The sequence below is a fragment of the Camponotus floridanus genome, unplaced genomic scaffold, assembly GCF_003227725.1.
Source record: "Camponotus floridanus strain SB8 unplaced genomic scaffold, Cflo_v7.5 scaffold144, whole genome shotgun sequence".
Lineage (NCBI taxonomy): Eukaryota > Metazoa > Arthropoda > Insecta > Hymenoptera > Formicidae > Camponotus > Camponotus floridanus.
Window position 1 is genome coordinate 313,592 of NW_020229264.1, and position 25,321 is coordinate 338,912.

General features: G+C 33.6%; 5 protein-coding genes across 7 annotated transcripts in view; 3 read left to right on the forward strand and 2 right to left on the reverse strand.

The window, feature by feature from the left end:
* Positions 1-18,154, reverse strand: part of LOC105251120 (protein gooseberry) — a 64,552-nt gene extending 46,398 nt beyond the window's left edge. The window contains exons 1-4 of one of the 2 annotated variants that reach the window (XM_020027468.2): positions 17,784-18,154; positions 17,288-17,526; positions 15,098-15,206; positions 8,284-8,396 (exon numbers count right to left, since the gene is read on the reverse strand). The gene's annotated coding sequence lies outside the window, so the exon portion shown is untranslated. The remainder of the gene's footprint in view (positions 1-8,283; positions 8,397-15,097; positions 15,207-17,287; positions 17,527-17,783) is intronic. The other variant, XM_011257666.3, reaches the window with a different exon arrangement.
* Positions 1,334-3,334, reverse strand: LOC105251137 (lymphocyte expansion molecule). The gene is made up of 6 exons (XM_011257705.2): positions 3,115-3,334; positions 2,792-3,027; positions 2,382-2,526; positions 2,191-2,273; positions 1,776-1,923; positions 1,334-1,646 (listed from the first exon to the last, which is right to left on the reverse strand). Exons 2-6 carry the CDS (start codon positions 2,985-2,987, stop codon positions 1,334-1,336), a joined length of 885 nt encoding a protein of 294 aa, XP_011256007.2. The 5' UTR covers positions 2,988-3,027; positions 3,115-3,334.
* LOC105251121 lies at positions 4,694-7,553 on the forward strand. The gene is made up of 3 exons (XM_011257667.3): positions 4,694-4,889; positions 4,975-5,420; positions 5,488-7,553. Exons 1-3 carry the CDS (start codon positions 4,694-4,696, stop codon positions 5,650-5,652), a joined length of 807 nt encoding a protein of 268 aa, XP_011255969.1. The 3' UTR covers positions 5,653-7,553.
* LOC105251123 (ras-related protein Rab-8A) lies at positions 7,601-18,713 on the forward strand. 2 transcript variants are annotated; one of them, XR_889181.2, is made up of 6 exons: positions 7,601-8,241; positions 9,282-9,342; positions 9,577-9,715; positions 10,128-10,331; positions 11,040-11,189; positions 18,663-18,713. XR_889181.2 is itself a non-coding variant. In XM_011257668.3 (5 exons), the coding sequence occupies exons 1-5, from the start codon at positions 7,929-7,931 to the stop codon at positions 11,136-11,138; spliced, it is 816 nt and encodes a 271-aa protein (XP_011255970.1). In that variant the 5' UTR covers positions 7,601-7,928; the 3' UTR covers positions 11,139-12,430. The 2 variants fall into 2 exon arrangements, 1 of the variants encoding a protein (XP_011255970.1); XM_011257668.3 differs by lacking the exon at positions 18,663-18,713 and having other exon boundaries at positions 11,040-12,430.
* Positions 18,234-21,644, forward strand: LOC105251124 (SH3 domain-containing kinase-binding protein 1). Its single transcript, XM_011257669.2, has 8 exons — positions 18,234-18,845; positions 18,920-19,336; positions 19,439-19,667; positions 19,776-20,176; positions 20,255-20,356; positions 20,443-20,537; positions 20,626-20,806; positions 20,915-21,644. Exons 1-8 carry the CDS (start codon positions 18,687-18,689, stop codon positions 21,017-21,019), a joined length of 1,689 nt encoding a protein of 562 aa, XP_011255971.1. The 5' UTR covers positions 18,234-18,686; the 3' UTR covers positions 21,020-21,644.
* Positions 21,645-25,321: the final 3,677 nt, after the last annotated feature.

Sequence of the window (25,321 nt, forward strand, 5' to 3'; positions counted from 1 at the left end):
ATCTGCAACATACGAGCTCAATGGCATAAATCTTGCGAGAGACGCGTCGGCGTCGACCGTAAATTAGAAAGCTATTAACGCCTAATATTGCGTCCCAATTAATTCGCCCTTGTAACTAATGCTAACATCCCATACGACGGAGAACCGTGGAATCCGTTTATGGGAACGCATATACTAGGTGTCAGTTGCTCCGTGAAATCCTCCATCAATCTACGAAATTATCCGCCATATGGTACGCTGCGAGAAATTTTCCTAATTTTTTTCCCTTACGTGAGACACTTCCGGTTCTCTGCTTAAATACGCGCGTGATCTTTCTTTGTGAGATTCTTGTATATTTAAATATGTCTATAATTTATACAAGAAAAAAATGTATTTCTATAAGTTTGCTATTTAATCTTAATTTCATAAAATTGATATCATTCCATCAATTTTTTAATACCGTCCACATTTTATATATATTATATTACACAAGCACAAATTTAATTACTTGAAAACATTTAGGAAATTTACGTATTGCCGTTAAAAAACACATTTTCCGAAAATAAAAATATTTTTTTTTCTATTACGGTTTATTGAGTCTCGCAGATTAAAATTCCACAAAACGCGACGTTCGTGACTTTCGCCGTTTGATTCAATAAATTTCGTTTCGTTTTATTGCGATAATTAAAACCGGGGCGTTCCACAACAAACGACTGACGTGTGCGGTAAGAGTTTAAATGAAAGAGGCGGTCGCTGAAAAACGGTCAAATACAATTACGTGCATGGAGGATGTGCCCGGTGAGGCCGGTTCAAAGTTCAGTAGCATACGTATGAATTATGCATTCGGTGCAGTCGAGATAATCACTAGGTGCATCATTATCTCGAGGGGTTCTCTCCTGTTACCATTTTCCAACTGGCACGAAATCTCGCGCTTCTCTCCTCGCTACGAGGAACACCATCGAAGGAAAAACGACGAATCGAAGGAAAAACGACGAATCGATACATCGTTCCAGCTGATCCATAATGGAATTGTTGGATCTTTAAATTAGCGTAAAGAGCAATCCTTGGCCTCATCACGGACAGGTTACTATTATCGCGATCCATCTAGATTTTACATCAAAACGATTCTCACCAACGACGACCGATAATTAATTTATAGTAAAATTTTATATTGATATAATTTCATAAATATATTTTGATTTTGTTTATAATTCAACATGTAATTAAATTCTCTTCTATTAAATTTTATATTAAGAAACCAGAAATTTTATATATATTTTATATATAAATATTTCATATATATTAAAAAATTTTCGATAATATATGTTTTGTATTATTATGTCTGCAATATTTATTAAAAATCGCTATACAACGGCGGAATAAAAGCGCCGATCGTTCTAGGCACTTTGCTTTTAAAAACGCATGTCCATCCATATCCTTTTATATGATAATCTTGTTGAATCTTATATCTCCCTGGTCCAGGACGAATATCACTTGGCGGAAGAGGTCGTACATATTCTATGTTGCTATCGAAAGGATATCTTTTGAGTGTACTCGGTTTTCGCGGCGTTCGAGGATCGTAATGACCAGGTCCTGGTTCATTGGGATCCTTGTAACACATGTTGATGTCTTGTAATATTATCCTTGCAACCGGTTTTTTTGTGAATCTTTAAGAGAATATTTTTTATTTGAGATTTAGATTTTTCTCCTATTAAATATTGTATATGTAAGTTGTAATTAGAATACATTTTTATCCATATCTTAATCTTTTTCATTTTTATGGCTTATTCTAATACCTAGGATTCATAGACCATTTTCCTTTAAAATAATTGCATTTGTTCGAAAGTTTTTCCATTTCATCTGGCAATTTCCGTGGCCAATCCCCATAATCCTCTGATTTCGGATACGTCCAATATCCTTTGATAGTAGTCTCATCTCTCGGTCCTCAAATAATTTAAAGTTTATTTTATATTTGATATAATTAAATTTTTCCAGTTGCTTTTATATTTTATAATTTTATAATTTTAATAATTTTTAAATATATAAATATATTTTTTAAGAAAAGATATAAATATAAAATAACATATATATCGATAATATGATTTTTCAAATTACATCTATGCTATTTGTAAAGCAAAGGAAATCATAAAAAAATTAATTCATACACTATATTTATTAATTTATAAACTTTAGAAAAGTATTATCGAATACCTGTAAAGAGATCGTAAGGACCTCTTTTGCTCGTGACTTTTTCGAGAAAAGTTTGTAGTGAATCCGGATGTTTTACACTATACCTGTTATACGAAAATAGATTCTTTTGCAATCTTAAAAATCTTAGAGAAATACGGGAGAAACATAGTTTAAAAGAATGCTATTACATTTAACGATTCTCTTCTTTTTACCTATTACAAGGTAGAGACCAACTTCTTTTAGTTTCTCGGAATCTAGACATCAGACCATCAAATTCAAAAGAAGGTATACAAGAATAACCTTTCAGTCTCTTCTGGTCCAAATAATAATAAGGATTGTGCGTTCGAAGTATGTATCCTTCAAGGGAATCGAAAAAATGAACAAAAATTACAAAAAAAAAACGCTATCACTTGAAAAAAGAAACTGACAATCATATTAACATGAGATGATTGCTAATCAAAATTCAAATAATTTTATTTTAATATATCATTTTATAATTATATATATAATTTTATTTTAATATATCATTTTATCTCTTATATAAAGATAGAAACATATCTTAAAGGAAATTTATTTTTTAATCCTGCGATAATTCGATTTCTAAAAGAATACTTTTATTGACCTGGACCAGGTGTTGTAGATTTATAACTCGGTTCAAATTGCGGAACGGTACCAAAAGCGACATCCCTTTGCAAACTCTTACAAGGTGCTTCCAAAATATTTTCTGGCCAACGAATTATCTCATGACTTCCAGGTCCACGACTGGTCCTAATCAATTTCTTTTCGGTCGCGATTTTTTTCGTCAATCTGCCACCCATCGTGGCAGAGAACTCTTTCGTTTCTTGTTGTCTTTTCCAACTGCAATATTTCTCTTCTTTTTTTTGATTTTCAAAAGAATAATTTTGTCTAGTGTATCTCGTAAAATAAATTAAATTCTACCTTTACCTAATAGCTCCGGATTTGCGATCAATTGGCCGAGGATTATAAGAACCCACAGCTGGCGACGTTGTTGCAAATGATGTTAATTTGGGATGCAAACCCAGATTGTCGTTCAACTTCGATCCACTGTTAAAAGGCGGATGTGGTTTCTTTCTTCGTGGTATCAAACATTGACAACGCCATTTATAGCAACACCGACACAATCGGAAGCTTTTAGTTTCGTATTTTTGTGGCATTTTTATATTTAAATATTGGAAATGATTGAAAATATCTGTTAAAAGTTTAAGAAAGTAGATTGTGAATATAATAACTGTGAGAAATATTATATTATATTATATTATATATATATATATATATATATATATATATATATAAAATCATTTTTATTTATACATTCTTCAATAAATCATTATATTTTCACATCCTTACAAGAAATCTTTTATGAAATTCAGGTACAAAGGTGGACGTTTCAGGTTAAGCAAAAGTCTAAACTGTGTAACCAATTGTAACAACATTCACATGACATCGATAATTTTTAATAAATAATGTTTAATAATTTTCAAATAATTAGTTAGCATTAAAAATAATGATGGAAAATCAAAACAAGAAATAATAAAGAAATCATACAAAATTCACTAATTACATAAGAATGCTGAGTTAACAATTGTCGATATTTTAGGAATTCAGAATGAATGAAATTTTGTCTTTAATTCATAATTTTTATCTTTAATTCAATCCCCAAAGAAATTTCTTATAAACATGTTAATATATACTTTTCGAAAATTTTGAAATTTAATGTGATATTCACGTAATAAAAATATAGCACTAAACATGAATCTGCAGTCGGACTTTATCAATTACTTCTTGCCATTCACAACAAAGCTTCTGACAGCAACTTAACGTACGCAGATGGCGCTGGTATAAGAGACAGCTGTTTATGAGTACGAGATCGTCCATTCTTGGTTAAAGAGTCCGCTCGTAAAGTTGTAGATCGACTTCATTGACATGTAAAGTTGAAAGTGTTCCCACCGAGACGACGGTTGCTCGTGCAGCTAGTTACCGCCTAAATAAACACGAGTAATCGCGATGACGTAACAGCCAAAGAATCCAAAATTCACATCAGTTTGCGCGAATAATAATGCGCGCATTGTGTGTGAAATAAATACGTGTTGTTAAAATAAATATGTGTTAACTGTTTCGTTTATTTGTTATTTGGTGTTCGATACTTAAAGACTTGGTTAATCTGAAGAATTTAAAATATAATTAGAAACAATATAATTTATAACAGATATCATATTTATATAAAGTAAAAATAATGATAAGGTTTTTCAAGTGAGAGTTATATGTAGTTATTTATAGAGAATTATTTATACAGAATACAGAATTGTATATTTTCTTAGTTATTGTTAAAGTACTCTTGTGTTATATCTTTGAATATTCAAGAGTTAATCCACAACGTAACATAACACCATTACCTACTACAAAGCAGCAATATACTTGATAAGGGAGATAATTTTAATTCATGAAATAACTTTTTTTAAGCATCTATCTTCTACTCATTCTCTATACCTCTCAATCAAGAAAAATGGCTATATTAAAAATGTTAAAACGTGTCATGTGCAAAAACATTGCAACATGTGGCTCAAGATTTGTGGGCATTATGGGGCCTCTAACAATCCCACCATTGCAGATCGCAACCCTATATTATTTCTGGCAAGATTATTCAAGAGTTGTAGATAAGCGATATTGCTCTTGTTCATGCTGGGATACTGTATTTAAAGGTACAAAGTTTTGTAATTATTCTATGAATATTTTTTGAATATTTTATAGAAATCACAAATTATACATATAACTTTATTGTTGCAGGCTCATATGAATCTGGTATCGCTCCTTACAAGCATATGTACTTCAATGCCACCTCAAATATGCTGAAAATATGGATGCTTGTAGTCATCGGAGTGATTGCTTTTTACGAAACAATGAAACACTTGGCAAGATTAGCCATTAAACAGAGACTCAGACAGTCCATGATGCTTCTCTTTTCGACCGCTCTATTCTCCAATTATTATTCATGGTGGGTTTACATTAATTACTGGAATGATGATTTCTACTCCCAGTGGTACCATCAATTGTTCTTTTCCGTCACCGAGTTGATATCCACTGCCTGGGTCGTTCATTTGGCGGATAAAAAAAATGCTATAACTCACAGAAAAGCATTCGGTATAGCCGCAATAGCTCTTTTGCATATTATGGCCGGTGGATGGGATCAGTTCTTCGTGAATGTCGTCAGAGGAGAGGGCCACGCACACCAGGTAAAAATCCACAAATAATTATGAAATATGAGAGAAACGTCTCATATAACAAGCGTCTTATATAAAGGTCATACGCGATCTGGGGTTCATGATTCCGGATATTCTCCACGTCGCCGTTCCATTGTGGATGATTAAATGGGAGAGCGTCTATAATATTCATCTTCCCAATTCTTTAGCATACATGTCAAGTATCGTTGTAATCGGATTATGCATTTGGTCATTTTTATTATAATCCGGTGATAATTGAGAAGAGCGTAGGTGTCACGCGATGTGACAATTTTTACTTAATCCATTATTTCTGGATATAAGAATGGCTTTATTAATTTACTATGTTCTTCCTGAAAGTGGAATTCCGTGAAACGTCTGACTCGGTCTAATATAAACACCAAATCTTTTCGTCCTTTGCGATAAGATTGTTATCACAGATTGCAACACGATACCTTTTATTAATATTACGAACTTCCCGTGATAGTATTATTGTTAATGTGTTCTGAGAACGATTTGACTGAGCTTGAGTTACGTGCCTTTTTTTTTAAGTTATCATGCTCTGTCATTGTTCTATTGTGTACCTTACTGTTGTATTTATACAACTCTTTATACAACTCGATTTTTTATTTATGAAATATTTATATGTATTTATGATAAATTAATTACTTAAGTTTCTAGCAAGTCTTTATACGAGATTTGCGAGCGAAAGAAACCATACTAAATGTAGCTGAAAACTTTGTTGATATTGGAATCATCAAAATTTAGGATACGTTATAGACTGCAAACGATAACGTCTAAAGTTATTCTAGATTTAAGTATTGTATATTGCGGACATATCACGTAGATAATTTATATAAACAAGACGTTATATATGCATATATATATCTTGACAGACAAGATTTGTACAAGCAATGCTAACCAAAATTAGTGTCCTAATTCTCATAGAAATTACAATGCTTATAAAGTGCCTACACATAATATATTATTTATATGATTATTGTTAACTATGGCGATAAATAATTGCGAGCAGAAGCAGTTTGTGCGTATTTTAACGGCAAATACTCAGAAAGAAAGAGAAAAATACGGTATGCTTTAAAAATATGGATTTAGAAAAAAGAAATTATAGATCATAATTTAATTTGCGAATGTTGATTTTCTAACGTAATTCAGAACATGTTAATTTTTTAATCTGATAATTAGAAATACATTTTCTTCGATTTCTATAGTGAAATCTTTGATGCAATCGTACGTGCAATGCTATTTATGCAGCAGATATATATGTCCTGATGGGTAATGTAACCGATTAACGAGCGCAGCTTACATCAACCAAAGCATCAAAACTAATTTTATTATTGTAGCGTATTTATCGTAAGATATTAGGATAATTTTTATCGTAGGATATATTTCGACAAAGTAATTCCCGAAAAATATCTGAGTAGATATGTTTGAGTAGATACGTTTTGACAGTTTATCTACTTCTAGAAAGACGTATAATTGTAGCGTACATAAAATTAATATAAATCTCGTCTTGTTAAAAAAAAAAGACAAAATAGTATTACGACGTATAGAGTAAACAATTGTGTTAAGTGGTCTAACAATTGTTAATTTAAGAATTTGATTCTGATAGTATTTTGTTATCGAATATGAAAAAAAAAACCGAGAGAGAAATGAAAGTGGCGCAAAAATACTCGACGAATTCAGCAAAAATATGGTGATCTGATTAATAATAATGAAAATACAATAAAGCGGCCTAATTTCCAAATTGCCTAATTATTTCTGACACCCTCGCAATTACATGTTTACAAATTCACGGAGCCTTGAATCCTGACTCTTTTCCATCGAATTCCGCGAGGATTTATTATGCATGAGAAAGACTCGGACGAGATATTCGAAAGAAACGCCAAAAAAAAAAATAGGAAAGAAAGTCTCTTCGCCTTCTCTACATGTTGCACGTATATGGCTTTAGGTGCATATTGCTTCCAATAGTCCTCGTCGTTTCTCGACTTTATGTTCACGCGCTGTGTATACAGGGTGTTTCTAAACCTATGTTAGAGATTTTAGGGCGTATTCTAGGAGTCAAAATAAGAAAAAAAACATGGGTCCAAAAATGCTTTCCTTCCGAATTATAGTCCCCTAAAGTTAATGGAAAAAATTGCAAAATGTATTGAAAAAATGAAAGTCACTATTAATTATTACGCTGTGCAAAATTTCAACGTTCTGTGAAAAAGTCTCCGAGAGCTACAATATATTTAACGATTTTTTCCAACTTTAGGGCGCTATAACTCGGAGGGAAAGCATTTTTGGACTCATGTTTATAAGAACTTTTTTTCTTATTTTGACCCCTAGAATACGTCCTTAAAATCTATGACATAGGTTTAGAAACACCCTGTATACATACATAAAAACGGACACATCTATATATCGATATATACACGCGTAACTTTTATACATCTGTATACATACATCCTGTGCTTGCGCGTTCGATGCATTTGCGGGTGTGTGACCTTCTTAAAGTCGCGCATGAGCTACGAAAAGTTACACGATGTGAGAGCACCTTTAACACCCGCTGCGAGGGGACTAAAGCGCAGGCCTCGAATCGATCCTCCATCCCCCTCGGGAGCAGCGCGTCCGCCAAGAGCAACCCCCGGCCGACGACTCTGTTGTCGACCCAACAACAGTTCAAAACCACCCGAGACCACCGCGGCAAACATGGCGTTGGATTTTGCAGCCACGTACAAGGTCCTAGTGTTGGGCGACTCGAATGTCGGCAAGACATGCATCGTGCATCGTTATTGCGACGAACGGTACTACGACACTTACATCTCGACGATAGGTGAGATATCATTCGCAAGTAATCTGGTAATAAATCACTTACCTGGCTACTGACCATCTTCAAGTTGCGCGGGTCGTGACTCAGGTCGTTTCGGCTGGCTCATTGTTAGATGATCGCCGTGACACGTTTAGAATCAAGTCTTTAACTGCCTTTTCCTGGAACAAATAAGTCACCCGGTTTAATTTCATTTCGAGTACGATGAGCGAGTATAAGCATTCTGTATATCGTTGACACAGGTAGTCGTTAATTAACTGTCAGCTATTACGGTGAGGTCACATATATACTCGACACATCTTACACATTATCAGGAAAAATATACAAGTGCAAGAGAGAAAGTCCCTCAATTTATTTCTTAAATATAATTGTCTTAATTTGCATAGCTGCATTTTTATAATAATGTAATGATAGATTAGATATCTTCAATATGTAAATTAATATCGTTTTCGTTTCTAGAAGACACTATTTTCATCGCGATATAATAGTATTGTTTAAATTTAAATCTATTTGTTAATTGATATGGTATATTTATTTCGCAAAAAAAAAGAAAAAAAAATATATATATATATTAAATCAACATCAATCAGCTGATTATTCGCCCCGATCTTATGATGCATCTTTCTAATTTTAAATTTCGATTGTATATCTGCGCGATACACATGCACAATCTTCACGATATAGATTATCATAATCATAGCACTGCGAAGATTTATTTTTATTTGTTAAAAAATATTTATTTACTAAAGTTCAGTTCTTGGAGTTGATTATCCATTAAAAGCAATAAAGTTTTAATTATACTACTTGCACGCAAAGAACATGTGAAATTCTTGCGTGTAAATTGCCATGATAGCCGTCTAATTAGCGATAACATCTCTAGTTTTATGCTGCAAACATAATTGAGGTGATATTGCAATACCTCGTTTTATTTAAACATTAGAATTTGCTCAATTTCTAAACGCTTTGAAAGTATTATATTATACGAATAATATATAAAAAAAGTATTATATTATAACAATAGATGTAAATGATAAATGTGTCTGCAGGTATCGATTTCAAACAAAAAATCATTAACCTAGACGGAACGCCAATTAAATTACAAATTTGGTGAGTATCTAATCGATACCCTTCGCGAGTACTCGATAAATAATTAATCACAACTGGCACTAATACATGTTTAGAAATCAATAAAGAAACAAATCTTGATTAGACAATTCTATTTTGTTCTTCGAGCTTCATAAATCATAATCTGCATGTAAAACGAAATATTATATAGAGACGAAGATGTAAAGTATAATAGCAGATAATACATATGGCTGTGAATGTATCTTTTTTTTGAAGGGATACCGCCGGCCAAGAAAGATTTCGAACTTTAACAACGGCATATTATCGTGGCGCTATGGGTATTCTTTTGATGTACGATGTCACTAGTTTGGAGAGTTTCAACCATCTGTCTTATTGGCTGCGAAATATTCAAGAAGTAAGAAATCGAAATCAAATCTAAAAATAGAATATTACGCGACCAAGAATAAATGCGCGTTGTATTAATTCTTAAATAATCTTCAAAAAATTTAAGAAGAGAATTGAATCATTCAGAAAAGAAATAAAAATACTAAAATATTACTTAAATAAACTGCAAAAATATATTTAAAATGGAGAAATCAAAATCTCGTGGTTGATAAATTAAGCTGCAAATACATGCAATATTACAGAGAGTTAGTTGATTTCTAATAAAAATATCTGAAGTTTGTAAAGTCTACAAAGAGACCGCTGTAGATTTCACGGAAAGAATGTTTCTTTAATCGATGATTCAAAGTTATTTGTATGCAACAGAATTATCATACATATGGAAGCGTGAATCATAAGCAATTCCATTTTGTTTATCTCGATAGAATGCGTCACCAGACGTAGTAAAAGTTTTGGCAGCGAATAAGTGCGATGCGACCGCGCATCGCGCTGTGGATGCTGAGAGAGGCCAGAAGATCGCTGAAAATTTCGATATGCCTTTCTTCGAGGTATCGTGTAAAGAGAATATCAATATCGAGGAAGCTTTTCTCACTCTAGCCAGAAGAATACGGGAGCAACGGGGCCGCCGAGTAAGATTTGTCGACGACTTTATTTGTTATTCTAATTAAAGAATCTTCTCTACTACCGCTGTTATGATATCAAAATATTTTTAAAGAAACTAATTTTTAGTATTAATTAAATTATGATTATATTATCATCACATATATATTAATAGTACTTATTTTATTTTTAAATATAAGAGATTTAAATATAAAAATAGTTTTTGAGATATACATATATACAAAGTGTTTTTTAATAAATGCAACAAATTTTAGGAAATGATCCTTTGTCAAAAATTAAGGGGGGTTTTTCATATAAATATTTAAAAAATTTTAATAAAAAATTGAATAGAGGTTGCTAGTCATCCCTTTATAACAATATGGAAAGCTGAAAAAAATATTAATAAATATCCCTTTAATAAATATCTCCTTTTTACTAGGAGAAAGTATCCATTTAATTCCATTTCTTTAACTTGTTCGAAATTTGCGAAAAAAATAAAAACCTAATTTTTACTCCCATTTTTGGAAGAGTATAACTTCACAGGAAGGAATGTAGAAATATATCTTTATATGAAAAACTCCCCATAATTTTCGACAAAGAATCATCGCCTAAAATTTTTCGCACTTATTAAGAAACATCCTGCATATATACAATAGAGAAAATTCCAACGGCACAAGATTATTTAACGAGGCTGAACTTTTCTTTCTAAGTAGGATGAACAATTGCCATTGTTGCAGGCCAGTCTGTTCGAAGCTTCTGAGAGAGAAGGCGCAGACAGTATTATAAAGGCGCAGTCACCGTCTCAGCAGGGTGACGCCTGGAGATGCACCTGTTAGTTCGGATAATCATCGAAAGTCTATTCGATTGGAGACTTCGACGGCAACCAGGTATTAAACCCGGATGCGTAGCGTTAGGTTTCGTTCGTATTGTGTACGAAAAGGGACGTTGCTTTCTACCTGTACACACGCAACGCGACCAACGATCAGTCGTCGAAAGGAGCTCGACCTGGACGCGAGATTGGTGTCTGTATACCTTGCGTAGGCAAACTGCTCGGGTAAATTGTTCACGATACTATCACACCATCTTGCAATAATCGCAACGGATATTATAGATATTATCTCGTAAACTCTGCACCTTCTATTACACGCCGAGAGCCGAATAATGACGTTAATGCAACGCGATGACAGAACGAAACGGATGATCCACTGCGATCGTGGATCAATCGCAGATCATCGTCACAATCCGCACGAGACATCACGAGACGTCATTCGCTCTCAGTCGCTCTAAATCATTCGGACACGTACACACATACATATACATTACAGTTAAGTTCGAGCCACATTTCCGAAGTTGCTGCAAAGTTTATCTATGATATGCGATTATACGTCGTAGATGTTTACTTATAGAGATATGAGTCACGCTCGCGCGAATATAAAGACTCGGCAAAACTCGCTAAATCGGAATGCTTGAACGCATCGTCGAGGAATGCGAGGACGAACGATCTGATTGATAATCGGATTTCATCGGTTAATCTATAAACAAATCAATGTGATCTTTGGCGTAAATTCGAAAGTGACATGTCGCGAGAAAAATCAGCTGGAAGGGAAAAGATTAGCTTCTAGAGCATTATGAAGAAAATCTAAGAGAATTAAGAGATTCGAAGATTTCGTTGACGAACATAATTTCGATGTTAAATTTTTGTAGATCAAACGCGAAGAGTCGAATATCAGGCAATTTAAAAATGTTCGATTAGATTTACTTGACGTATCGATAAGGCCTAATTAAAAAAGAACTTCCTCTCGATGCTACTAAGGCGATGTTACACATTTTTGCAGTAATCAACGTATCATTAGCATGTCTACGTGAAAAAGACATCATCAAGCGTATTGTGATTACTGTCTGAAAACGACTACTATTATATGAGACTTGCGATTACCACTGTTGTCTCTTGACGAGGACCAGGACTCTTTCTTTACGGAAGGACTTGCGCGATTATGTCGGGATCATTTGATGCACAGATGCCAAAATTCGCAAAGTAGGTGCTTCTTTGTACGTCATATATATATATAGCAAATATTGACAAGCAAATTAGAAGAAGAATAGCATGCATTTTAATATATATATATATCACTTTCTCTCTCAAGCATGTAAATATAACTTCTTTGAATAATATATACTTCAAAAAGATTTTAAGAAGAATTAAACTTAAATAATAAAAATCTAAATTTTGACCTAATCTCAAAATTATAAAGATATTTCACGTTGGCAATAATAAACTTGAAAGTAAAAACACGAATCTTGGAGGAAAGAAGTATATTCTGATATATTTTACTTTAATATTATGTTTAATCACACAAAAGTATTCCAGAGAATTTATTGCATTATTGAACTTTTTTTAAGAAAAAATAAAATTAATTATTTTTATGTTTATAAAGAAAAATTGTTCTCTCTCTATCTCTCTCTTTCTGCCTTAATTAAAAATAATATAGCGTAAGAGTGTGCTATTTATATTTGAAAAATCGCCGTGTTATTTCTATTCGTGTGTTCATTAACGATATTTTTAGATAATGAAATAAAATCTCGAAACGAGGTCAAATCGATATCGACAAGAGCACTTGACATCTGTATATCAAACCCCTTTCATATCGATATACACGTACATGATAAACCACGCTTAATCGATCCGTTTTGATAATGGAGCACATTTTTTCGGCGAATATATCTTATGTTCGATGAATGGCATTTTTTCAGCAATGCAATAATATTCTGCTACAGAGAATGTCGGAGCACCAATCCTGTTTGAGTATGAAAAAATAAAGGAGGAGCACTTAATAGCATTTTTCATAGGCCATATGTGCAGCCAGACGCGAAGATTAAGGCCGCGAAAGATTAGATTAGCTGCCATATAACACACTGTTACAATACGTATATGGAGCGTAAATTATATTCGCGCACGATTAAATTGACAGAATCTTATAATTTCAAAGAGATCGAGAGAGAGAGCTGTTTTATATAAATACATACAAGCAATCGATTATCAAATTTCTCGATTTTAGATTTACCCGTTTTTCGTGACTTTCTTATACTTGTAAGATACATTTATTGAACTTGCGTTATAGTCAAATTGAAGGATTAATCGGATAAAAATTTGCCGAAATATAGTATATAATTAAGAATATATATTAGATATATATATAATGACATATATAATTGTTTTAACGGGAGACGGAAAACTTAATTATTAGAATTTTTTTATTTAAAATCCGGCTTAACTTTTTTAATTTTATTTTTATATTGTTTATAAAGTTATCAGTGTTTATTATGATACAGAGAAGCGCACAATCTTTTTTAACAAACGTAGAAATTGTTCTTGATCTTTTGATGATTGATCACTTTTATTATTCTACTATTTCTCGTTTACACTGACAGAAAGACAAAAGCCTTTATTGTGCCTATCAATGATTAAGAAGAAGGATAAAGAACGCGAGGAAAGAAAATGAAGATATATTATACGAGATGTTGTACGCGAAATCGCTTTACGATCGGTCGGAAATTATGAGTTGGTAATTATAAGACGATATTGGTGCTCCTCGACCGAAGTTCCAATTAAGTCTCACTTCAGTAATATCTCTGAGGAGTTTGCACTCTTGGGATCACACGAGAATCGATGGATACTTTTTTGCAATGTTCTTTTTTTCATTTTTTTTTGTATAGTCTCAAAAATCAAGTCTCTCGTCTCTTATAGCGAACCGCGAACCGCGATTTTCATCACTGTGATCTTTTTATTCATGTACACAACAATCATTACACATCACCGCCAATTTCATAGCAGCACTCACACGTTCGTTGCAATTCGAAATTGCATTGCGAGTGGCAATCCCGTACTATATATTACTAACGATATACCGTTTTGGCGATGCAGTATTAAAGAACGCCAGCTGAAACTTTGCGAAAACCCAGATTTTCGCGCTTTTCGCACGCTTGCTGGCACGTTTGCGAATTGCATCACAATAGTTGATCGAGTCTAAAGAGCGCATGCACTCGACGAGAAGTGCATTGTGTCTGTCGCGATCGATCGACATCGCAGTGATGATGCTGACGAAAAGATGAGATTACTTCGCGAATTAACGCTCGTTAGCGAATTAGTGATCGACACAACACGATTTGTTTTTTTTTTTTCAGTCGTATCGTAAACGTAATAGTTATGGCATAGGCTTTGTACTATTTGCAAGACGATATATACTAAAAATATATATATATTATATTATATATATATACACGATAGTATATATATTTGTTGCTTTTATATATTTATAAATCGCGGCATATTTGTATAAAAAACACTACGGAATTCAATTATCTTGCCTGCTAAGCAGCATGCGCGCCTTTTAATTAGCGCACGGTTTCCCAAACTAAATATCGATGAGAATTGAATTTTTTAATGTTTATTTTCTACAACTTTTGTAATTGCATTAAAAAATGATAAAATTAAAATATTTTTGCCATTTTTCACAAAAAAAAACTATTACAACTTCAAATTTCTTTCAAATAACTGAGAATGTAGCTATCGAACAATTGACAAAAGTTTAAATATATTAACTCAATCGCGTGAAAGTTTGAAATAAATAATATATTTGAGATAAATATATTTTAAATAAATAAATATCTATATTTTTGTTGCCTAATGGACCAATATATAATTTTTTTAAGTTTGGGAAACCTTGAATTAGCCAAAATTAGATACGATTAGAGAAAAATCAGGATGTTGAATGAGCTCTAATTCTGGTCAACTCACCTTTTTTAGATGCGCGCGTGATTTGTCAGGATTGTCGTTAATTTTTGTTCGCCGTCTGTGGCGAGGAGAAAGTTCCCGTACATTTCTCTCGACATTATTCTCGATCCATCTGAAAGAAAATGTATTTCTTTAGTCGAAAGCGATGCAAAAAAGAAAAAGAAAGACAAATAAATTTTTAACATAAATAATAGATTGCTGTAAAATCAACTGCGTAAAATCGCATTCGGTTATTGGGTTTCGATTAATATGCAAATGTATGGGTATTTTTTTCTCGCGAGAAATATGGGAAGGAAATAATAGTAAAAAAAAGGAAGTCAATTTGCAAAACACAGTGTCGCCCACGTGGACGGCAGGGTCGCTTGTATGAATTTTTTTAAGGGACGCTGGTTCGTTTGCCTTTATCGAAGCGCTTGATTTCTCAACCGAAGCTGGTCTTTGGCTGAAAGTCTCTCGGAAGAGAATTTTTTATACAACTTAGTTGATGCCTGCCACGTATGTGCCCACGCATGCAGCGCTGTAACTAGTGTTTTATTTTACATCGCAAATGTAATTATATTTTATTATTTATTCCCTCGTTTTTCAGATTCGGAATCCTTTCCTAGTATTCGCGCAGATTTTTGTTTTGTTTAGATTTATAATTTCTCAATGTCTGTACGAATTTCGAAAGAATTGAGTTTTACAAATTTTTAGATTATACAATTATATAATTATACATCTTGAATTTTTTATTTTATATTCTAGTTACGGCTCTGCAAATATTCGTAGCTCTCGATTTTCAACGATTTTGCGATTTTCAACGATACGATGAAAGTTTCTCGATAGGAATCAGCTATGTTTTTGTTACAAACTCTGTTAGATATGTAGAGATAGAGATATAGGATTGATCGGGCAAATAGTTCTGGTTGCCAAATTTTTCAATATGTTTTACAACATAAGACGCTCTTTACCATAAAACGTCTTGGAACTTGCTATATCATGCTTGAATTTAATTAAATTAGAAGCCTAATTTCTTTATTTTATACAATACATAATTTGTTTACATAAGATGATGAAAGATTTTCAAGCACGAAGAAACGCTTTGCCCGATCAGGGAGGAAATAATGGCGAAGATGTTAAACGTATGACATAACGATACAGCTTTTACAACACTTTATTTGTCAAAAATACAAAGCAATAAAGGCAAAGAGCTCTAGACACAGGTGGAAGTGTGAAAAAATTGTTAATCAAATTATAAATTGTATCAAAAATATACAGTTATATACACACAACTCTTTGCACATTACAAATTTCCAATACAAAAATATTGTGACAAACGTTTCGACCTCATCCAAATCCTTTTCAATGTCGACAAGTTCAATTGAAAAATTTTTAAAATAAGAGGAATTTATATCAAAAAAAATGAAAAGCAGTATAAAGTACATTTTGAAAAGAATGGTCCAGATCGCAACACAAATAATGTTCAGAGTGATACAAAGGTGTATGAGATCGAAACGTTTGTCACAATAATATTTTGTATTGGAAATTTGTAATATGTGAAGAGTTGTGTATATTTTTAATACTTGTACATTGTTAATACAATTTATAATTTGATAAAAAATTCTTTCACATACTTCTATCTGTGTCTAGGGTTCTTTGCCTTTATTGCCTTGTGTTTTTTTATTTATATCATATGAGCCTCTCATTGCACTCTCTTATTAATTTGATTTGTCATTACGTCACTTCACCCTCAATAACAAGCATCATGTTACGTAATTTAATTCCACCTTCGCGATCGATTATCTAAATGTGTAAGTGTATAAGTTTTTAAGTTTGTAGAGACAACTTGTTCAACTCGATGTCTGAATCAATAATATAAATAAAAATACACACTTTTTACCTACGATATGTGCGTTTTCTCTTTATAACAACGGAAAAATAATCAGTGAGACGCGGCATTAAAAAAACAGAAATATTAAAATTTAATCCTCTTGTTTATCAATATCTATCATTAAAGTAGAATAAGTAATTAAAGATACAAACGAGGATTAATGAAATTTCAGAAAAATAAGGAAGAAAATTAAGTTTTTATATTCTTTCCAAGTGTGTTATACGAATCCATAACTGTATACATTGCGATCTATCGAAATACTTCGTATTCATCGTGCGTTGCCAATACATGATAATCTTTGGCGATAAGACATGAGCAATTACCGCGATGAATCAGCGATTCGAAAAGATAGAGAAGACACCATTTTCCAGCTGAGTGCTCACGTTGAATCGCACACCGATACGCATCAGAAAGTTGGAACGTTTCTGTCCTCGTTGACAGGTACGTGTACGCATTGTGTCACCGGTGGTTTCTTTCTCCGAATGTAGATCAAGTTTGATTGTGCGTGCATTGTCACGTTGACAAGTTGAAGTTAGCGGATCATCACGTTCACAAATTACGTCTGTAAATATACGTGTGAAAATAGTCACGCGAAATTGTCGAAATTGTTATGTATTAATAAGGAGAAATTAAATGAGACGCCATAATAATCGATAACAAGAGACAGAATCGAAAAATTTAAAAACGAGCGTGCACTTTATTTGCGAGAGAAAAGATCATTTCTTCTCTTCGAACATCTTTTAAACTACCAATCAGACATTACGCAAGGTTATTCCAAACATGTTTGCAATATGATGGTAATATGCATACGATACTTACGCATCCTTGAACCGATGAAGCTTGAAGCACGTGCGTGTTTTACGTCGTGACACGCATTACGATTACGCATCCATTCAAACGGGAATGCGTTTTGCGTCTCCCAGATGAGCGAGAGGCGCGTCTCGCGCAAGCGCTTGAAGACGTTTAAATAATCTGGTTGTTCAAACACCGGGAATTTAGTTACGTACGATTGAAAGTGGAAATTCCTCCGGAATCAAATTCTCCCTTTAAATTTCGAACGAGCTTTACACCAACGAATCTCGAGTCACAAAGAACACTATTTCACTGCAAAAATTAAGCCACGAATTCTTCTCGAATTTGCAAAAATCGCGCACCGTGTTTCGCGACACGCAATCTACGCAATACTTCCATCCAATATGGCGGCCTAATCCTTAGTTTACGGTTTCCACGACAGGTGGCGCGCGTGCGCTTCCCGCAGAGCGCCCCCCCGCTCGAGCCCAAGATGGCCGCCGAGGTGACAGATACGAGGAGCTGTCAGCCGTATTCGGGATCCGCCTAAGTTCCAAGATCCACGCGGCCGAACCGCGCGTTCGCATCGCGTTGCGTTGCGTTGCATTACGATGCGTGCGCGTACGCGAAATCCTGGATTCGGATCTGTCAGCATAGAAACTCATCGACGATACGACGTGAACGCACATTGCGTCGTAACTCGTACGTAGATACATAGGCATGTACGTGTGTTAGGTTCCCTCGCGTGCGACCTGCTTTTTTCACGCGAACTCTCGTACACAGTTCCTCGACTCGACTTTCGCCGAGAATCGTTTCTCTTCTCGCGTCGGTCGACCGTGCCGCGACATCGGCAACGAATCCGATCAAACTCGTCGTATGGTGAGGCAAGGGTGCTCTGTTTGTCCATAGATATAATTCGTGCCGTTTTCGAGCATGGAGGCGATAGTGGAATATAATTATGTCGCTCAAGAGGACGATGAGTTGACGTTGAAGAAGGGTGACATCATCACCGGGATTAAGGTGATGCTCGGCGGATGGTGGGAGGGTACCCTGAGGGACAAGCGCGGCATGTTTCCTGATAATTTTGTTAAGGTATTACACGTTGAATCGCGTGCTTATCATTTCTATTGTATGTTATCTTGATGGAAAATATCCAACGTATATAGGTACTGGCCTCTTCCACAACTGGTAATGAAACTAGCGGCAGCAGCAGCGAGACTGTAAATAATATAAAGTCTGAGGAAGTTACATTGAGAAACGGATCTGGTAGACGTTTCTGTAAGGTTCTCTTTAGTTATGAACCTTGTAACGAGGATGAGCTAACTTTAGTGCCGCAAGACTCGATAGAATTCTTAGGAGAGGTGGAAGAAGGATGGTGGAGAGGTCGTCTCAAAGGCAGAATTGGTGTATTTCCTTCAAACTTTGTCTCTCCACCTGCTCCTGAAGAACAAGAGAGGCACAAAGAGCGAGACAAGAAAGAAATGTGTAGAGTACTCTTCCCTTATGAGGCTGCTAATGAAGACGAACTTACCCTGGTTGAGGGAGATATAATTACACTTTTATCCAAGGACGCACCAGACAAGGTTTGAGATTAGTCTGATCAATATTAATGAATTAATGGATACAATAAGATGTGGATAAAAATTGCTAAAAATCTAATATTCAATATAAATAATGATTTATAGGGTTGGTGGAAAGGAGAATTAAGAGGACAAGTGGGTTTATTCCCTGATAATTTTGTCGACATCATTGGCATGAAGAATGAATCCCAGGAACAAGAATCCCAATGGCATGAAATAACATCACTTAATACAAAATCAAGTGCTAGACATTCGCACCAATTAAAGAAAATTGAGAAAGCACACGTTAGAAAAAGTCTGGACAGCAGGAATGTACATTCGAGTAATATATCAGGTAAGATAACATAATATACATACTAATGTCTTTGTGACATCAGAGTGACATTTCTATTTCATATAATGTATATAATGTATATAATAATATAATTTCATGTTCTGTTAGATCATTTCCCCGCCATAGATACCACCACTAAAAAGAGCCTATCGACATCGTCGTCCACCTCCGTACCAACGTCATCGTTGACAGCTACCGGAAGTGGAGGTGGTGATAAGAAAGCGGCCGGCAGCCATTCGATTATATCAAGCCTGAAGCGTTTCGTGAGCGATGTGGGGAATAATAACGGTATTGGCAACACAAGTGCCACTTCTGAATGTCGTGAGGAATTGGACGGCGTAGAACGAGGAGAGGGTGCACCGCTTTCGCATTTGACAGCTTCTCGTGCTAAAGCACCTCGGCGACGTCCGCCTTCGTCGCAACGTCTGCGCCATCATGCGGCTGAATCCACCAGCGTAAGCGCATCCTCGACGCCTCCAGCACTCCCTTCTGTTCCCAGCACTATTTTGGTATTAAAATAATATTAATTTTATTTATTAACTTGTAGAAAAATATCAATTTTTTAATTATATTTTTATAATTTGTAGGAAGATAACTTGTCTAATGGACGCACTGAAACAATGCTGGAACAAATACCGGATGAGGAAACGGACGGACTTGCTATAAAAGCCAGGAGAAAAGCACCATGGGTAATATATCATATTTAATATAAAATAACAAAAAGCTACAAGAGATCACTGTTTTATTATTATTAACATTATATATTTATTTGAAGGTCGAGGAATTAAAAATGAACCAGATGGAAAGGAGGAAAACCGCCGCTGATCGAGTCGATAAGACGGAAGTCAAAAAGGAACGAAATTTCTCACGGTATATATCAATTTTTTAACAAAATCTTTCATTTATTCCACGAATATGCAAATGTATACATGACAAGTATCGTTTCATTGTTTGATAGATTAATGACGCAAGGAAATGCGGATTCCGTTAACAAACCGGATATCGATAATGATGATAACAAACAGAAAGATAAAAGTCCTAGAACTGATACAAGCCCGCACGCTGACCATAGTCCTGGTGCATCATCCGGACAACCGGCCTACGTCCCATATGCTCTCTACAGCAAGCTTTTGGAAAGGGTAAATATTAAGATAATTCATAGACTATTAAATTCATAGACTATTTTCATGTCAGTATATTGCATGCACGCGAGAACACGCGATATTAATTTAAATTGCTTCAACAAGGTCGCCGCGTTAGAAGAGAAACAAGCAGTATTGCAGGTGACGGTAGGGCAGCTCTCCGAACAGCTCGTACTTCTCACAAACGCGTCGATTAACAGCAAAGTATAAGAGGCGAAAGAAAAGAAAATCGATAATATATTTATCTGCCTATATTATCACTGTGTTGTTTTCTCATTATACATTAATGAGAAGGAGACTAATACTGCTATACTAGCGTAACATTTATTGCTCTATTACTGTTGTTACATATATATTTATTAATTTGGTAGCATACGTTTATTGTTTGCTCCGTTGATGCAGTATTCATGAGGGCCGGTTGAAAAAAACGCACGCAACATTCCACGTGACATTCGCTTGCAAAAGTATTTTTCTTTAACCTGGTTTTCGGTAATAGATCTCATTGTAACTGCCGGAGTTTCTCACTATCTTAATAATCGTAGCTATTTTAATGCCTACAAAATATTCGAAAACCTCCATATAACAGCTATTTTCCTTGTAAATTCGCAACACATATCATCTACTTCAAATCTGCAAAATGTATATTTGCACATATTTTAGATTTTTATGAACCTTTTCCATATTATCAGTAGCATGAAAAAATGCTTGCGACATAAAGTCTCTAAAAAAAGAAAAAAAAAAGCGCAAGTGTCCTTCCAAGTGCCCGTGTTTTTCTGCCAATTTGCATTTTAATCATTGTTTTACGTTACTTATATTTTTTACGCATTTATTTTTTATAGAATTTACAAAAAGATTGCTACGTATTTTAATTTTACTATCAAATAGTAAAAATTATATAAAAAAGATATAAAAGTACTTAAAGCTTAATAGGGCGTAAGAATATATGTGATTCTTTTTTATCCAACGAACACAGCTGCCTCGCGATAATTGTGTGATGATTTGTGTAATAAGTCTCTTCAGTAATCTGAGTGCCAATGTAAAACATTTTATTCACTGCATTTCCGGGATGCCTACATTAAGAATAAGTGGTTCTCGTTGATTTTTCACGAGTAACATCACCAAATTACGGACATGCACGGATCCATACGTGCCGTATAAGCCTAATTCGACGTGTTTGTCGAGCCATTTGTTTCTACCCGCTTATCGAAGTATATTCCGTTCTAAGAGAGATGGAATATATCTTTGAAACGGTGCTGATAATGCGATATGATACATGCATAGCATAATTATACTGTACATGGGAATGAGGCAGCGAGAAATTTATAAAAGACTTTTGTTCTATTCTTAATATGAAAGTATCATAGAGAAGGACTAAAGAAAATTAAGTATGTATTAAAGTCCATTTTAAAGACAACTGAGCAGCTTAGCAGCTTTATTCGATATAATCACAAATCATGTTAAATATGAAAAAAAATCGTTTTTATTTTTTGATATAAAAACGGAATTTTAAGTAAATACTGGATAAAACTAACGAAATGATTATAGATATATGAGAGGAAATACGAGACATTTAATTTTTTATATCAATATTTTTTCTATAGAATATATTTGATACTTTAACAATAGAACGGACTAAAAGGTTTCCTCTAATCTCTCAGATTGACTTTATTTTTATGTGCAGATATGCATACGTTAAATAATATACATATGTATATTTTATTCTCTCTTTCCTTTTTTTATTAATTTTTAGCAACCGATAGTTCCATATTGTGCGAAATTTATAGCAGGAAAGTTTAGAGCAGTATATTTATCATACTTACTTGATCAATGTATATGTTTATTGTATTACTATTTATGAATATACTATGCAGCATTTATGCTTTTGCATAAAATGAAATATATTGGGGAACGAACCGGTGATATAATGCTCGCAAATATATATATATTTTAATTGCATATGTGTTTGTAATCGTAATAAATCTCACAGAGAAAAACATTTATTAGATAAAATATACAAATTAATTTTATTGATTAATTTTATTTGAGCACTGTACAGTAAAAATGTATGTTACTATTAGACTGAATCTATGATAAATGTAGTAAGTCTTAAGCCATAAGATATTAATTAGAGTTGAATGTAAGAAGAATAATTGAATTGAATGAAAAATAATTAATTAATTTCTTATGACTTAAAGCTTACTACATATTATCTATTGTAGATTCGGCCTTGTCAATTTCTTTGCTTAAAAAAATAGTATGGTAAAGATTTCAAATACTTTTATTTCGCGTGTAATCCGTCCCCGAACATCAAAAGAATATCATTTAATCAATAAATTGTCTCGATTAAGGCAATAATATTCGGATGATACTTTTTTGTAATTAAATTTGTACATTGAATATTTTATTTATTATATTCTTTTATTTATACACTTTTGTGCTTCTTATTTTTCTGTTTTAGAAAAGTACTATATTAATCTAACATCACTCTATATATGATCTATCGGCATTTATTATTTATAGCATCTACATTTATCGATAAGTGTATATTATATTTGAGAAACTTTTATATATCGCAAAGAGAGAGAAAGGAGAGAGAGAGAAAACGCGTCGCAAGAATAACTTCACAGTTAACCAATTGTAATTAACGAAATGCAGTGGCATCTTCGAATGGTTTAGGTATCTCTTTGTAAGATAGATTATTGTCTGGATTTGTAACATGTAAATTTATTTCGTTTTAATATGAACTCAAGGGCAAGTCTCTTAATCGGCATCTAACACTGACCATATTTACGGCAAAAAAAGTTCAAGGTAAACGAGACCACACAAGATAAAATGTTCAGACTCCATAACGGTATCGCATCTTTTATACTTTTATATTTCGCATACACATATACACACAGATCAGATCGTTTAAACGCAATATTTCTTATATAAATATATGTTCACTTAGGCACTATGTAGAACTTCAGTTTGCAAACGCGACATCATCATGCACATTCTTGCAGATATAACGCGTGACAATAATAGTTATTAAGCGAGTTGAACGAATCTGTGCTACTTTTTTTGTAATTACATCTTGAATATAAATTTATTAGTAACTAAGAGATCCATACCGTAGATGCCTCGATTAAAATATTTGGTTGCATTTTATGCCTTTGAGGGATATTTTTTTAACTTAAAACAAACAATTGTTTGTTAAATATTAATTAATTGTCATTTCGCCACTCTTAGAAACATCGTCTTCCTCCATAATATAATAAACTCTTGCGATTCAATCATTGCAAATACGATCGTGCAAGCACTTATAACTTTAATGCGATTATCTGAAAATAATTATATAAATATAAGTTAGGCTTGTACTTATCTGTGAATTTTATTTATGACACATTTCTTCATTTGCCATCGAATCTTATTTCAGAATTGACTTGAAATGAATGTTTCGAGAGAGGATCATTAAATGTGAATGTTAATCTGTAAATACAATAATGTTGAGTATTAATTATGCGTGTTGAGTGAGAATATGCGATTCTAATGAAATCTTTATTCTAAAGATATCGCGTTCCGAGTATTATCCTAACAAGGTGGATTAAGTTGTGCAATCGAGACGGTGTATTAAATTGCGATAAAATTATATTTGTACGCTTTTGATTACTATTGGCGAAAAAGCATGCATCACGAAGACTAATATAGTAACGGCAGACTTATATTTTCCATTATTGTTGCGCGACATCGAATCTTATCGAGGAGACGAGACATTTTTATATATCACGCTGCAGTGGGCTCTCCTTGATAAGTGTCCTATTGAAAAGCGTCGAGCGAATTATGTATGTTGTGGCACAGCAACAGCTGTTAGCTACGTAGTCGTTAAGCGATAAGCATCACTGTAGAAAGCATAATCTAGAATGTAAGGGAATTGGAGTTAACGACTCGAGAGCTACGAATCGCATACGATTTTTAATGTTACATTAACGTTTAGGCCTACACTCTATGTACATATACGTGTATAAGCAACGACCGAGTGAGAGTTATATATATATATATATATATATTTTCCCCTTCTTTATCAAGTGTCAACCAATGCAGCGCATATGTCGGATTAACAATCGTACCTGTAAATAAAGCCATCGGAGTAAATCTTTCTCTACAAATGCTGGAGTCCTGTAATCTTACATTAAATCTCTGTACATATTTAACATCTACCTTCATTTCAATCACCGCTGCAGGATCAAATTAATTTAAGTAGTATTATAATAGGGTATTTATTCCTTGAAAAAATATAGGAAATGTGCAATTAATAGAGATTTCTGTGCAATTAATAGATTTAAAAAATCAAGAAATTATTATGAAATTTTATTGGAATTCAGGAAATTTATTACAAAATCTTTTCTCTTTGATTTTATTCTTTTATTATAAATAATTCGCCAATAAGCCAATTATGTGTGTGTTTAAAATATATTATAAATATATATTTATCTCTGTTTATATATTAAATGTCTTAACAAAATATTGAAT